This window comes from Coregonus lavaretus (assembly GCF_964263955.1).
Source record: "Coregonus lavaretus genome assembly, chromosome: 30".
NCBI lineage: Eukaryota > Metazoa > Chordata > Actinopteri > Salmoniformes > Salmonidae > Coregonus > Coregonus lavaretus.
The window spans coordinates 15,053,036-15,068,352 of record NC_140017.1 but is presented as its reverse complement, the minus strand read 5'-3'; the positions used below and the strand labels follow the sequence as shown (position 1 = coordinate 15,068,352).

Below are 15,317 nucleotides of genomic sequence, written 5' to 3'. Positions count from 1 at the left end.
CATTCTCTCTCCTCCATCTCCCACCCCCTTCACGTGGTTAACCTTGCTAACACATTTAACATAGAAAGAAATGAGTCTGCTTAGCCTTTACTCTCAAGACCTGAATAATGCTTATCTCTCTCTCTTTTACCCACAGACAAATCTGAGTGTTGCACTTTATAGAGATGAAAACACAAGACAAAATGGATTCAGACACTGCCAGTCCAAAGCTGCATGAGAATAAAAGGTGGGCTTTTAATTGTACTGTAAGTGTGCAATAGTATTTTCTGTTCAACTCATGGCTACAATACATTCAACATAGAAATAAACAACCCATGCACCCAACACAGAGAACATCAGTTGTACTAATCAACATCAGTTGTATGAGCTGTGTTTGAGCTCAATGCTTACTGTATGTGCATGAAAAATACCAACTTCAGTGGGAGACTTTGCCACTTTATTTTGTGTTTTTACTTGTTGTATCACACGCAATCTTTTAGAAAGCATGGAGCTGCATTTGGTCAACACCACAGATGTACTGCGACATCATGTCACACCACTGTAGCAACTTCCTGCTGCATAATTCGTGCTGAAATAGAAACCGCCCAACGCCAACATCCACAGGAAGTAAAGAAACCAAATGTCACAGGTACGCTTAATAGATTAAAACACATTGTTAAAAATAATTATATTAAAACAATTAATAGAAACAAGGAGCACAGAAACCAATGTCATGAAAAACAAATCCATAATTATAATCGATTCTAAATAGTAATTGACATAAAATTGTATAATATATATTTTTCCTTCTATTTACAGTAGTTGTGTCACTGCATCAGTGGATGAATCAGCCATTCATCATCTTTGCTACCCTGCCATGTCTTCTATACTTTGTCACGTCTATATTCATCAACTAATTGACTCAACAGAGCTAGTTGGCAAGCTGACAGCACAGTGTCTGTAGTTCTCTCCCCCAGAAGGAAAAATATGCTTGTTTTAGTGTGTATTGCTATAAACTCCATTTGTGGGAACTGTCAAAAGACAGATCAATACACACAGTAGGAGTCAGGAGGTGGGTTTATGTCAAACATAGGTTGGAGAGGAGAGAGAAGTTAGTAAAGTGCAAACTAAAGGAAGAAAATCCAAAACAGACTGTAGAGCACAGTCTTGGTTAAACAGACTGAAGAGCACAGTCTTGGTTACTATATGCAACTCTGCTTCCAGACTGAAGCCTAGAGTGATGGGTTGGAGCCGGCCGGTCTCATTGGTTATTCTATCTTAGTCTTCCCTGCCTCCGCCTTCCCTGCCTCCGCCTTCCCTGACTCCGCCTTCCCTGACTCCGCCTTCCCTGACTCCGCCTTCCCTGACTCCGCCTTCCCAGCAGCTCCAGAGCTCTGATTGGCCTGTTCCTCCTTGGCTTTGCTGTTAATCTTCTCATGCTCCCGTTTCACCATCTCTTCCAGCTCCGCCTTCGAGAAAAAGAGATAATGGAGGGAGGGATAGTGAGAGAGTGGTGAGAGGAAAAAAAGAGAGAAAAAGACTACTTTAAGATTTCAACTAACTTTCATCTAATTCAACAATCTCTGTTGCACTCTTATCATGACTGTGTCCATAGAATATGGGTATTTACTAAGCATGTACAATATATTTACCTTCCAGCCCAGTAGGTCAGCAAGTGCCAAGCATCCATCATCACATGTACTAATATGAGCCACGTCCCTGAGAGACAAATCATAACCAATTAATATTCATCAGCAACACTTCCAACACCATCTTCACCATCATCATCGTAGTTCAAGTGAAAGCGATAGCTTCACACCTGTATGCTTTCTCTGAGTCAAAGTCCATCCCTCCGCCAATGCCTATCATCCCTAACAGAGGATCTGCCTACAGGGAGATACAGACAGAAAGATGTACAAGTTAAAATACAGAGGTGAATAGAGGAAGGAAAGTCTAATGCAAATACAGATAGACAGGGAAAGGACAGAGGACTTACACCGCCTGCTTTCTCCAGGTTAATGAGCAGTCTGGGGCAGCTGTTTGAAACCCTGCAAACACAAACACATATTCCATCACACACCATTTATGAGCTCGTCGATGCTAGAATATATGGTTGAAGAGGACATGTTGAAACGCAATACTATACCAATAGTAGTCTATCAGATAGCATTATAATCATGATCCTGTGAAAAGAGTCAGACACAAAGACTCGCCTGCCAACCAGAGCAGCAAAGGGCTGAACCTGCAGGGAGGTCCCCATTATAATCAGCAGATCACAGCGAGGAAAGTCCTGGTGGAAAAAAGAAACAGGAGAGAGATGGTAACTGGAACCAGTACTGTACCTTTCATTATGGTTAATCACTTCATTATGGTTGTTATTAGATATTTATTATTCTCCTAAATTGATGGGATGACTAACTTAGAAAGAATGCATTCTTGACTGGGCTAATGTAGGTTGTGACACCTGGCAAGCTGTGATTGATGTGAAGAACTGTTTTAGGGGGTAAAATGAGATAAGGATTTGTGTCTCCAGATACTGGAATATACTGGTTCTTTGTGATCTGTGAACCTTCCTTGGACGTAGGAATGGTGTCTAGGGGAGCTGGCTCTTCTCACTATGACAGGTTGTTATGATAAACGTATGCCTGGTAACAGAAGTGGCGGGGGACTAGCCTGTGCGCCAACGGATAAGCTGAGTAAGTCTAAACCACGCTCAAGTCTCTACTCTAATTGGCCAGCAGAGAGGTGGGAAACTCTCTCTGTCAGAGTATTTGAGCAAGAACCTAGAACAATGGATTAGTTCTCTGAAGTGCCCTGCGAGGTATTTCAAAGAGCCCGTATATACGAAACATCATATTTACCATTGAGGGTTTTTGCATTAATTAAAATAACTAGTATATCTTAGAAGTCATGTTGACCTCTTTTGTTCCTAATGCCAGATTTGAATTGACGCAACTTTGACAATTGGTGACCTCGACGTGATCTGGTAGAAGGGACTTCGCTGGGTAATGTCCGGCCCATTTGGTCACCTCTTTCATTGGACAGTGTGTTTCACAAAAAGTCCGGACCACTTAAAGAAGGTAAGCAGATACCTATTGTTAAATAACTAAAGATCTGCACATTGGCTTTATTCAAATTAATTTTGTGAAACAACTGGTTGATGTAAGTGAACTAAATTATGAAACTATTATGAGTAGATAAGCACAATATTGTGACATGCAAACCTTTGGTAAATGTGATGTTAAACCATGGTACCAGAGAGTATTTTGTGCTACCGGCAAGGTCCGTGGGATACGGCTAGGTTCAGGAGACAATACTGACATCTACCGGCAAGGTCCGTAATTGCGACAATACGGCTAAGGTTCGGAGATATAGGGAATAATTGATTTAAGTAATTGCTATCGGCAAGGTTCGTAACTACGACAGTACGACTAAGGTTCGAAGAATTACACCGGCAAGGTCCGTAACTACGAGGATACGGCTAGGTTCGGGAAATTTTAGATAAATACTAGCGACTGGCAAGGTCCATAACTTCGAGGATATGGCTAGGTTCAGCTGAGTATTTTTTTAAAGATAGTAGAGGAGACTGTGTGCCCAAATAGAAGAGGCTGTGTGCCCAAATAGATTGTGTGTGGAGTGTAGGTGTGTCATTTATGACTGTGTGACATATTTGACTGTGTGATAGGGTTATGACTGTATATTGTGAGTGAGTGCGATAACTGTGTACTATTTTTGCTGTGTGATAACTGTATACTACGTTTAACTGTGTACCATTTTTGGCTGTGAATACAAAGAATATTTTAAAACAGTAAATAATGAGAATTACAATTAGGAAATATGGTTTAAATTGTGCAAACGTTAACAAAAGAAACCCATAGGAGGTACTATAAAAAGTTAGACAGTGCGAGTGTTGTCGTATGCATGAGAGTGTGAATGATAAATCTGTATACCTTGATAGAAAACAAATTGGGAATCAAAAGACGTCTGTGGCTGTCCAAACGGTATAATTTGGGAATAAATGTTGGATTTGTGGTTACTCAAACCATATAACCCGTCAGTGACAATCGAAAACATGAAATGAAAAGTGATGAATGAGTGTGACTGAACTAAAACGTTTGAACTGATATATTTGAAATATAACATTTGATGTTTGACATAGCATAGTACTGGTTTTAAATAAGTAAATTGAAGTGATATGGTGTGGCGCTTGATTTGATATAACAACCATTGGTTAAATAATTGAAACACTTGGGTTTATTCGTTCGATTTACCATTTGATGTGTGGCGTTTAATTTGACGTATCAACCATTGGTTAAATAATTGAAACACTTTGGATTAGTTGTTTTGATTTACCATTTGATGTGTGGCACTGTAAGAATACTGCTTTCAAATAATTAAGGCTGAAATAAACGTGCGCCAACTTTAACTAATTAGGTGGGAATTATTTGATTTAAATAAATAGACTAAAGTACTTTGAATAACGGCAGAATATTGGAAACGCGCTAAAACGAGAAACAGCTCCTCAAAATGTCTGTTCCCCCTGAACAGGAAAGAAGTAAAGTTGCGAGGGGAGGGGCTGGAGAGAGCGAAAGTGTGGCTTTTGGAGCCAGGAAAGACTGGGAGTTGGCTGGGAACGCATGTGGGTATCTGACGAGAGAATGTTCTAAACTTGCTCACCCGAGCGTAGACGTGCGTCATGGGTGAGAAAGTAGAGAATATTTACATTTGCATTTTTGGTAATTTGGCAGACGCTCTTGTCCAGAGCGATTTATGGGAGCAATTGGGGTTGAGTGACTTGCTCGAGGGCACATCGGCAGATTTTTCGCCTGGTCGGCTCGGGGATTGTAACCGGTGACCTCTCGGTTGTTGGCGCGGCGCTATTGATCACTAAGCTGCCTGCCGCCCCATATGAGTTTAAGGTTGTGGCGTTGTTTGATCATGTGATAAGGTTTAATGGCTAATCGGACCATAACTAATGTGGTTATGGAAGTAATGTATAGGTAGGGGAGAGCCAATAGGGGGCTCCATTGAACTATTATGGTTTATTTGGCATTACAATGGCATAAGGTGAAATCTGTATGCATGAGGGGAATTCGATTATGTATTATTATAGTATTATGGACACTCAATAAACGGAACCAAACAAGACGTTACTACAGCAATAGAGAATGGTTAATGTTGTTACGTTAGTTCTTAAACCCGATGATAGAGGTAAATGCAGAACGCTGTTAGAGAGTGTGTTTTATTTTTGCTACTAGGGTGTTTGAGACGGAAGGGCTGGCTAGACGGGGGTGATGACGTGGCTGGATGTGCGACGTGAAAGTATTTACTTTGAGAGAATCGTAGATGGTGTGGAGTGACTGGCGATGTATCTAAAGGTCCCTGGTTCGAACACAGGTAGGGACAGTAGACAAAGCTTTCGCAGTGGGGCTATATACCTAGATTACTATGTGGATTGAGAAATGTGAAAGGTTGAATTAGATAGCTTAAATAGAAGTATTCTAGAAAGGTCTATGAAAATATGTTATAAGGTTACCATGCGCTTTCCTCGAAGGAGCAAGGGGAGGGTGAGAGACAGTACAGTTCAGATGGTAGGAACATCATTAAATGTATGCTTATCAACGATAGCAAGTATTTGTTTTATTAATTAGGGCATAATCAGAGAGAACAGTTAAATAAATTGAATAGCGAACTGAAATGGGTTAGCGGGAAAATATAAATTTTTGGTACATTTTAGAACGATAATGTATTTTGGTTACGTGGATGCAAGTGACATTGGCTGTTGTGATGGGGGAATAGCGCCAGCCTGTGGTGGGTTCTGGAATTGTTACATAAAACAAACATATATTTTAAACTAAAGTGATGGAGTAGGCTACAATTATAACATTATCAGAAAAAAGGCACAATTTAATGTGAAATAGTTATTACAATTAGTATCATTGATCCAGTAATGATATAAGGATAGTAGAGGAAGGCAGGGGATTTAATCTCATTTAGGGAAGTTATATTAGGAAGAAAATACCATTAAATGAGGGAACAGTTGATGTAACCGTGATTGTATTGGCTAAAAACTCAAATATGACATTTACAGGGGGGACAGATTTTCCTAGGGGGTTGAACAAATAATTGATAATGGATCATTTGAGATGAGATCACATGTAGCAGAGTTAGGGTAATCAATTAAATAATCATTGTATACTCTACGAATTTTGAGTGGTTTAATGGATTAGTTATGAGGAATTAGATTGATACAAACAATTATTGATGGGTTAAGACTGGGGATATCTGTATCATGTTTTGTGTATACTACCATCTTTAGATTATAACCAGGAGAAAGAGATTAGCTCATCTCAGTTAGGCAGTATTTAGGTCATAAAAGTGAGCTACCAAATTAAGTGAGGCCTGGCTGTTTGTGATTGTTGTTTTTCAAATTGGGTTAAAATGGGTTTACAGAGCCAGAGGCTGTACAGGGAAAGGTGGAGCCCCCATGTTGCCCTAGTGAAAGAACATTCAGAGGAACGGTTGTCACTAGGTAAATGGATAAAACAGGGGAAAAACATTACTGACTGGCAGAATACACCAAATGGGGATCAGTATGGCCACTCCACTGGGAGATATAGAAGAAAGTTAAATTGGAGAGCAAAAACCCTGCCCGGGGTCCACTTGGAGACAAGTTTTAACGGATGACAGGAAGAGATTTTCTTAACTCAGGAACAGGAGGCTGAGTTAGCAGCAATTCCGTTCAAATTATGGTCACAAGGACCAGCAGATGTAGGACTAATTAAGGGGGTAGCTCCAGTACAAGTGATTCCTCGATCCGATCATAGACCATAACAAAAGCAATACCTTATGAAACCAGAAGCAATAAAAGGAATAACATCTACATTTGAGCATTTACTTAAGAGAGGGGTGATAATTCCTGGAGATGAGGCACAATGCAACTCTCCAGTATTTCCTGTTAAAAAGGCGGCACCTAGCGCCGACTGGAGGATGGTCATGGACTTGTAGGGGGTTAATAGAAATATAATTCCCAGAGCTCCATGTGTACCAGATCCACATACATTGCTGAACCAATTGAAACCAGAGAACTCCTATTTTACAGTGATAGATTTAGCTAATGCTTTCTTTAGTATCCCAGTTCATCCGGATAGTCAGGGGTGGTTTGGCTTTACTTTTCAGGGACGGAAATGGACTTACGCTAGGATGCCTCAAGGTTACTCGGAAAGTCTTTCAATCTTAGCCCAGGCTATAACTAGGAATTTGGGAAAGTTTGAACCTAGGGAAGGAAGCCAAATGTTAGTTTATGTAGATGATATTCTATTGGCTAATCCCACTCAGGAGGGATGTAAGAGGGATACAATCCAATTGTTAACCTTCCTGGCAGAACAGGGACACAAAGTGAGCAAAAAGAAACTTCAACTTTGGCAGAGCGAGGTCATATACCTAGGACACACTATAACTCAGGAGGGGCGAATGTTAAACTCATCCAGGAAAACTGCTATACTTGAAGCGCCAAAACCGTTAAAACAAAAAACAAATGATGAGCTTTTTGGTAATGATAAACTGCTGTAAAGCTTGGGTACTCCATTATGTACTGCATACGGGTAAATTAAGTGATCTTATCTATGGGAAGGCAATGGCAGCCCATGTTAAAGTAATTTGGAACTCTAAGGAGGCATATATACATCAGGGATGTTATCCAAATGGTAGAGAGTAAAGAGGGATATGACATTGGTCGTGATTTAAAGATGATGAGGTTTTTTGGTGGGCTATTAGATATAACTGGGTTAATCATGAACATAGAGATTTTTATTCTTTGTTGCTAGGCAGAAGACAGGTGACCTAAATATGGACTTGTCATGTCCAACAATCAGTCTTCAGGTCAAGCCCGGGAGAGCCTGGGTAGAACAGAGTTTGAACTAAACATGAGTGTTTTTACAAGATAAGAGATTGAAGATTGGATTACTAATTGATTCTGAACTGGATGAAAGTCGAATTTAGCTGCCATAAAAGACAAAGGAAGTGGGAGGAGCAATAAAGAAGCAAAAGACAATCTCAAAAATGAAAGGCATGGCAATTGGATGATAAATTACCTAAGGGATGGTTTAGGAAGGTGGTAATATTGACACATGGGCAAATCATGTGTCAAAAAGGGGGAGTGATAGGATTAAATAATAATGATAGGATTAAATAAAAAAATACTTTAAAAAAACAAAACAACAATAGAAATTGAGAGCTCAACATGTATGTGTGAAGATAGTTTATTAACCACACCTGTATGTCAGAGGTTTTGTGCCCCACAGGTGAACTAAAGGAGAAGGTGACCCACTCTATCTCACCAGGAGACTGGGTGTGGATCCAGTCCCTAAAAGAAGAAAAACTGGAAGCAGGCCTGTTGGGAAGGGCCCTATCAAGTCCTATTAGATCCACCTGGGTGCATGTCACACACTGCAAAAAGGTAAACCCAGTTACACCTGATGAACAAACACAGAGTTAGGAGAAAGAACCGATCACCATTAGGGCTCAGGGGTTGACTCCTTAACGAAGATTCCCTTACCCTGTCTGATCATCCCTGTGTGAGTTCGGTAGAAGGTGAAGCAATGGGTTGGCGTCTGACATGTTCTCAGGGCGAGGGTGGGGATTCACAGGTCTCCTGACGGTAGGTAGCTGTCTGATTGTGGGGGCCATATTCCTAACACACTCAAACCCTCCTGATCAGCCAGAAGTAGTAGTTAACCTAACACAAGTTGATAAAATAATACCTGAGCACAGTCTACGAAGGCATAGGAGACAGCTAGACGTAGGGAAAGGGGAAGTACTAGGGACTTTAGGGGAGGACATCACCATATGTATGTCACCATGTACATCCTGGGACTATGTAGTTGCTCATACCGAGCGGGGGGGATATGTAAATCTCCATACACAGTTTAGGGACAGGTGTAGTATTGTGAAAGTAGGGAATTACCAGAAATGGCAGTGCGACCCATAGAAGGGTAGGTACTGTCTGAAAGTCTGAAGTACGCAAAAACAGGTTTATCCTCCATGCAAGCCACCTGGGAATGTGGTGAAAGAGTCTTGTAGTAACTTGAACTATCTGTATCCCCCGATAACAAAGTCATTCCGACCTAGGTTGCCTACGTTTGAAGTCTCAGGGGATTCTAATTGTTTTTCTAGGACTAGTAAGATAGGATACAGAGTAGGGCATCTTAGCTCCTGCTCCTACACAGAGAAAATCACAACTAAAAGAGACCATGACTAATCTCTCCTCTTTGTTGCAGCCAGAGGATTTTAGGAACCAAAACCAGGCCCGTGCTGACATCTGATGGTTGTGTGGTGATAACTGATTGTGAATTCACCTACATACGCAAATAATCAAACGTGTCAGAGACTGGTGAGTTGTCACATAGAAAGTAGGACCTCCTCCCGGGATCCTTTAATGAAAGGATCCTTTGATGTGATAGGAGTACCTCGAGGGGTTCCAGAACAATTCAAAGCTAGGAATCAGATCGCAGCTGAGTTTGAATCAAGTCTTTTTTGGTGGTCAACAATTAATAAAAACGTAGATTGGATGAATTATATTTACTATAACCAGCAAAGATTTATAAACCACACTCGTGATGCATTAAAGGGATTAGATGAGCAGACAGCGGCAACTAGCTTAATAACATGGCAGAATAGAATAGCTTTAGATATGCTTTTGGCTGAGCGGGGCGGAGTTTGTGTTCTGTTTGGATATATGTGCTGTACTTTCATCCTCAAACAATATAGCACCGGACGGGTCCGTGACAAAAGAGCTTCAGGGAGTAACCACGCTGACGAACGAACTGGCTGAGAACTCTGGTATTGATAGCTCCATAAACGGTTGGTTTGATAACATATTTGGTAAATGGAAAACTATTGTTGTAACTATTCTGGGTGAAGTTATAGCTTCTATGGGTATACTTGTTCTTTGTGGATGTTGTCTTATTTCCTGTGTCTGAGGTTTGGTGAGAAAGGAGATGGGGAAGGTGGTTTCCCAACAGATGGTGAGATACGGCCCAATCCTGGACTCCGACCTAAGGAATGGAGGATATGACCTACCAGGCTTGGTGGAGTGACACTAAAGGGTGTCTAAAGGGGGCCAAAATTTACTTCTCTGTTTGTGTTTTATGTTTTAATAGTCTTATGTTTTGTGTTCTATTAATCCTGTGTTTTATGCTTTATTAATCAAGTTAACCATATGAATGTTTGTCTTTCCTTATGTGATGGTTTGAAGTTCCTTGGTGACTGGTAACAATTTGCAAGTTGGGTGTAGATGGACTGAGGGTTTTATTTTTTTGTATCATTATGGCCTATTAATAAAAGTGTGATTATTTTTGTTTGTATTGTATTATAATGAATGACACCCTGTGTTTTCTTATTTTGAGTCACACCCTACTGGGTGTGAAAAGGGGGATTATTAGAGATGTATTATTCTCCTAAATTGATGGGATGACTAACTTAGAAAGAATGCATTCTTGACTGGGCTAATGTAGGTTGTGACACCTGGCAAGCTGTGATTGATGTGAAGAGCTGTTTTAGGGGGTAAAATGAGATAAGGATTTGTGTCTCCAGATACTGGAATATACTGGTTCTTTGTGATCTGTGAACCTTCCTTGGACGTAGGAATGGTGTCTAGGGGAGCTGGATCTTCTCACTATGACAGGTTGTTATGATAAACGTATGCCTGGTAACAGAAGAGGCGGGGGACTAGCCTGTGCGCCAACGGATAGGCTGAGTAAGTCTAAACCACGCTCAAGTCTCTACTCTAATTGGCCAGCAGAGAGGTGGGAAACTCTCTCTGTCAGAGTATTTGAGCAAGAACCTAGAACAATGGATTAGTTCTCTGAAGTGCCCTGCGAGGTATTTCAAAGAGCCCGTATATACGAAACATCATATTTACCATTGAGGGTTTTTGCATTAATTAAAATAACTAGTATATCTTAGAAGTCGTGTTGACCTCTTTTGTTCCTAATGCCAGATTTGAATTGACGCAACTTTGACAAGGTACACACACACACATCTGCACATACATGGAAAAGACAAAGACATACAAACTCAATGTAGTCTATCAGGTCACCACCCAAACCACACTAACCATGGCCATTGAGGTGAAGAACCTCTTTGGTAGATTCTCACCAAAGAAAACAATATCTGAAAATGGAGAACAAGGAGAAATCAAGTATTTTACCAAAAAAAAGTATCACACACGGGTCAGTAAGAACTTTGAACTATGAGGAACTGAAAAAGGGAGAGAGCATATTCAAGTAAGGATAGATGAGAAGTGAAAGGAAATGATCAGGCAAGCACTCACCTGGTTTAACCAGATTGCTGCACTTGTCACATTTTGGGATGTCATCAGAGAAGATTTTCTCTGCAGGTCAGAGGTAAAAGAGATCATAATTCAACAATTATTTTAATTGCACCATTCCTTTTAAATGACAACTTAATTAGCATATACATGTAAATGAGTGTCTGCCTAGGTGGTATAACAGTGTTAAACCATCCAAGTTAGAAATTACCGTACCACATACACTAACCTTTCATCCAGTCCAAGTCGTACTCTTTGCGGCACATAAAGCTGACACAGTGTGAGGTGTAGAAGGTGCCATGGGCTTCAATCAGGTCCTCTCCCTCCAGTCCTGCCACACGCTCCAGGGTGTCAATATTCTGCCCAGACAGAAATGGACGACCCCAATAACAATTCAATACAGGCTGTAGGTGACTAACTCAGACACATAATAAAGTATATGAAAGAATACCTAACCTGTGAGTAGCAGCGTTTGAGTAGCCCCCTGTCCTTCAGCAACTTGATGAAGTAGTGACATACTGTGGGCTTAACATACAACAACACTGCTGTTAGTGATATCAAAAAAAATACACAGGCACCTATTGCATCATTCAGGAAATTAAGTTAAGAAAATTAAAGTCCAGAAAATAGGCTAGATCCTACCTTAAACTGTCCTGGATACAGCTCCCTGGCCAGGGCAAAGAAAGGCTCAGGGTGTTTCTGATGTAGAAAGAGAGAGGTAAATCTTGAGTAGTGATAGCAGCAAAGAACAAAATAATCTGTGTAGATCGTTAGTGTAGCAAGCTTAAGCCAAAAGAATCCGACAGAAAGCGGTCAGACCTTAAAGTAGTCTATCTGGAAGATGGCCTCAGGGTAGGGCAGGTTGTACTTCTGCAGGTTGGCATAGAGCCCCGTGTCTGGGGAGCGGAAGTCAGGGATCCCAGCCGCTGAGGGGGACAGAGGGACAGTGTCATCGTCACAAAAGTGGTGGATACATTGTACATCCAATTTCGAGGGAAATCTATTTGTATTTAGGCTATGTGTCTTATATGTCCAACAAAACAAAACATTTCTAGACTAATTATGTTATGTTCAGCCCACAGTTATGCAAGAGGGGGAGTTACTCACATGTAGAGATCCCTGCCCCCACCATACAGATTATGTTTTTGCCTGTGGAGGATAGAGGAACAGAGAGAATATTTTTTTTTCCTGGATTGTAGCATTTGTTATCCAATGAAGCAGTGTCACATAGTCAGGTGGTTGTAGTAACATACTTAAATCTTGGTATGTTGTTCAGCAAGCAAATGATATGGCCTCAGGCTAGACAGATGTTATTCATAATACAGTCTACTTTCTTGGGTTGACTAATGACTTATTTATACAACTAGGCCTAGATGTTGCCAGATGCACTGTTTGCTGGGCTACATAGTCAATAACCCCTACATGAAATGTGTGCACACTGGGTTATAGATGAATAAAAGACTCACATTTGCCACTCTGTATGTAACTGGCCACCCCCTCAAGAGTCAACTCATCCAAAACCTTCTCTCCAGATATGCCCAAGGTTTTAGAGAAGAGATTGCGCAGGAAATCCACTGTACGAAAGGAACAAATAATTATTCTGATGAAAATATGAGACTTTCATGTTAAAAGCAAAACCTTGACACCTACTCTCTGTGTCCCCTGATGCCTCGCCGTCGTCACTGCTATTGTCTGACTGCTCCTAGCAGAAATCAAGAGGAAATTCAGTGTAAACATGGAAACATTAGTTTGATCAAGGACATTACAATATAATCCTTGCTTGGTTTTATGCACATCATAAGATGATGTACATTGTATTGCATGCAAATTATACAGCTGCACCATCGAGAGCATCCTGACTGGTTGCATCACCGCCTGGTATGGCAACTGCTCGGCCTCCGACCGCAAGGCACTACAGAGGGTATTGCGTACGGCCCAGTACATCACTGGGGTCAAGTTTCCTGCCATCCAGGACCTCTATACCAGGCGGCGTCAGAGGAAAGCCCTCAAAATTGTCAAAGACTCCAGCCACCCTAGTCATAGACTGTTCTCTCTTCTACCGCACGGCAAGCGGTACCGGAGTGCCAAGTCTAGGTCCAAAAGACTTCTCAACAGCTTCTACCCCCAAGCCATAAGACTCCTGAACAGCTAGTCATGGCTGCCCGGACTATTTGCACTGCCCCCCCACCCCCACCCCATCTTTTTACGCTGCTGCTGCTACTCTGTTAATTGTTTATGCATGGTCACTTTAACTCTGCCCACATGTACATATTGCTTCAACTACCTCAACTAGCTGGTGCCCCGCACATTGACTCTGCACAGGTACCCCCTTGTATATATAGCCTCCCTACTGTTATTTTATTTGACTTCTGCTCTTTTTTTCTCAACACTTTTTTGTTGTTGTTTTATTTTATTCTAAAATAAATGCACTGTTGGTTAAGGGCTGTAAGTAAACATTTCACTGTAATGTCTGCAACCTGTTGTATTCGGCGCTTGTGGCCAATACAATTTGATTTGACAAGTCATGATAGGTTCTCTACTAACCGTGTGCCTGACAAACTAGTCGTGGCTACTAGCTAGTTCTTGGCTAACGTTAGCCAGCCAGGTATCCATGGGGCAAGGCATGCACACACACGGACAGTTCCTAAACACAGCTGTAGTATTTCTTACCTCTGGTTCGGGGGTGTTGTCCTCGACCTCTTCTCTGTTAGAAGTTCCTGGAAAATACGAAACAAATCCATGTCAAGTTAATATTTACAAGTAGCTAACCACAATGGTGAACGCTTTAGTTAGCTAGCTTTAACTAGGCAGCTAGCTAGCAATGTAGCTAGTTAAGTTAGCTGGTTGGTTGGCTGGCTGCACTTAATTTTCAAGCAAAGGCCAGCCCAAGACGAAAAAGGTATACCTGGTACATCAGACATTTATCCGTCTAGACTTATCCTTCACAGACAGATTTGTATGATATTGTGTGGGTTGCTCCCGTGTGTTTAACTTAATTTGCTACATATGCAAGTTAATTCGTACAGTCGCGATATGATTGTTGTTGTTGGTCACGAATTAATTCCGTGTTGCTAATTTCCGCATAAGAACTATTCCGACTAGAAACAAGCACATGCGAAAGCGTTGCCCTACTTTTGCAGATTGCAGTTGGATTTATAAATTAGCGGAGCTGTTTTGTATCGGTGCAAGTAAAACAAAATCTGTTACATTGTCATAATTTAAGAGAAGCAATCATATCACGGACATTTATGTACCTGCAGAAGTAGTTTAAGCATGAGGTCATGACAGCAATGTTTTGAACAGTATGATTGCTACAGTATATAAGGTAGTTAATACATAATTACCGCAATCTACAAAATATGTTAATCTCTCCGTTTTCCTCTTGAATCGTTATTCTTCCTATTCAACCGCACCTTTAAAGTCTCATCTCCTCAGTCTCACAAAGGATTATGGGATTTACAACCCTCATTTACAGTTAATAAGATTCACACCAGTTTTAAAATGCTAACCATAACTCTGTCCATTTGGTTTTAATGTCTGTATTGATCCAGATGTACAACACAAGGCATACTTTACAAATAAATATTTTATTGCATCACCAATACAATGCATTATAATCATCTGTACCATCATCATATATACATTTTCTGAAGCAAATATTTTTGGACGGATCATTTTGATAGTTTAAGGACAATGATGCTCTACAAGTAAGTAAAACACTTGTCTGTTAATTTATAATTTTTAATCAGTGAGGCTCTACATCAAACTAAATGGGCATCCCTCCCAGCCTGTTTGTCTGTGTAAGTGTTAGTTAAAGAGACAGAAAGAGCGGACTGCTTGATTGTGCATTTGTCACCATGCACGACTTTGATTGTGTCTCTCCACTTCTCTAGTCAGTCTTTGAGGTCCAGCCTCAGACTGGGCCTTTATCCATGTCTGGGCGTCTATCTGTGTGTGGCTGTAGATCAGGCTGCGGTCGTACCCAACAGCAGTAACATGGCAGTGAGGA

At 40.9% G+C, this 15,317-nt stretch overlaps 1 protein-coding gene across 3 annotated transcripts; it reads right to left on the bottom strand.

Annotated features, from left to right (window-relative positions):
- Positions 1–210: 210 nt before the first annotated feature.
- On the bottom strand, positions 211–14,404 carry LOC311105575 (NAD-dependent protein deacetylase sirtuin-2-like). 3 transcript variants are annotated; one of them, XM_084147759.1, is made up of 17 exons: positions 14,214–14,382; positions 13,979–14,025; positions 12,959–13,010; positions 12,775–12,882; positions 12,416–12,457; positions 12,128–12,234; positions 11,951–12,007; positions 11,765–11,833; positions 11,538–11,667; positions 11,312–11,371; positions 11,096–11,151; positions 2,193–2,269; positions 1,976–2,027; positions 1,799–1,866; positions 1,632–1,698; positions 1,308–1,448; positions 211–1,277 (listed from the first exon to the last, which is right to left on the bottom strand). In XM_084147759.1, exons 1-17 carry the CDS (start codon positions 14,227–14,229, stop codon positions 1,248–1,250), a joined length of 1,179 nt encoding a protein of 392 aa, XP_084003885.1. In that variant the 5' UTR covers positions 14,230–14,382; the 3' UTR covers positions 211–1,247. The 3 variants fall into 3 exon arrangements, with proteins under 3 accessions (XP_084003885.1, XP_084003886.1, XP_084003884.1); XM_084147760.1 differs by having other exon boundaries at positions 1,323–1,448; XM_084147758.1 differs by having other exon boundaries at positions 211–1,448; positions 14,214–14,404.
- Positions 14,405–15,317: the final 913 nt, after the last annotated feature.

What these genes read in the sequence shown, in the direction of transcription:
- LOC311105575 (XM_084147758.1), bottom strand. An exon ending in TCTTCACCTCAATGGCCATG is followed by an intron (nt 2,270 to 11,095) that starts GTTAGTGTGGTT and finishes TTTTTCCACCAG; the next exon opens with GACTTTCCTCGCTGTGATCT. An exon ending in ACCTGGAGAAAGCAGGCGGT is followed by an intron (nt 1,867 to 1,975) that starts GTAAGTCCTCTG and finishes ATCTCCCTGTAG; the next exon opens with GCAGATCCTCTGTTAGGGAT.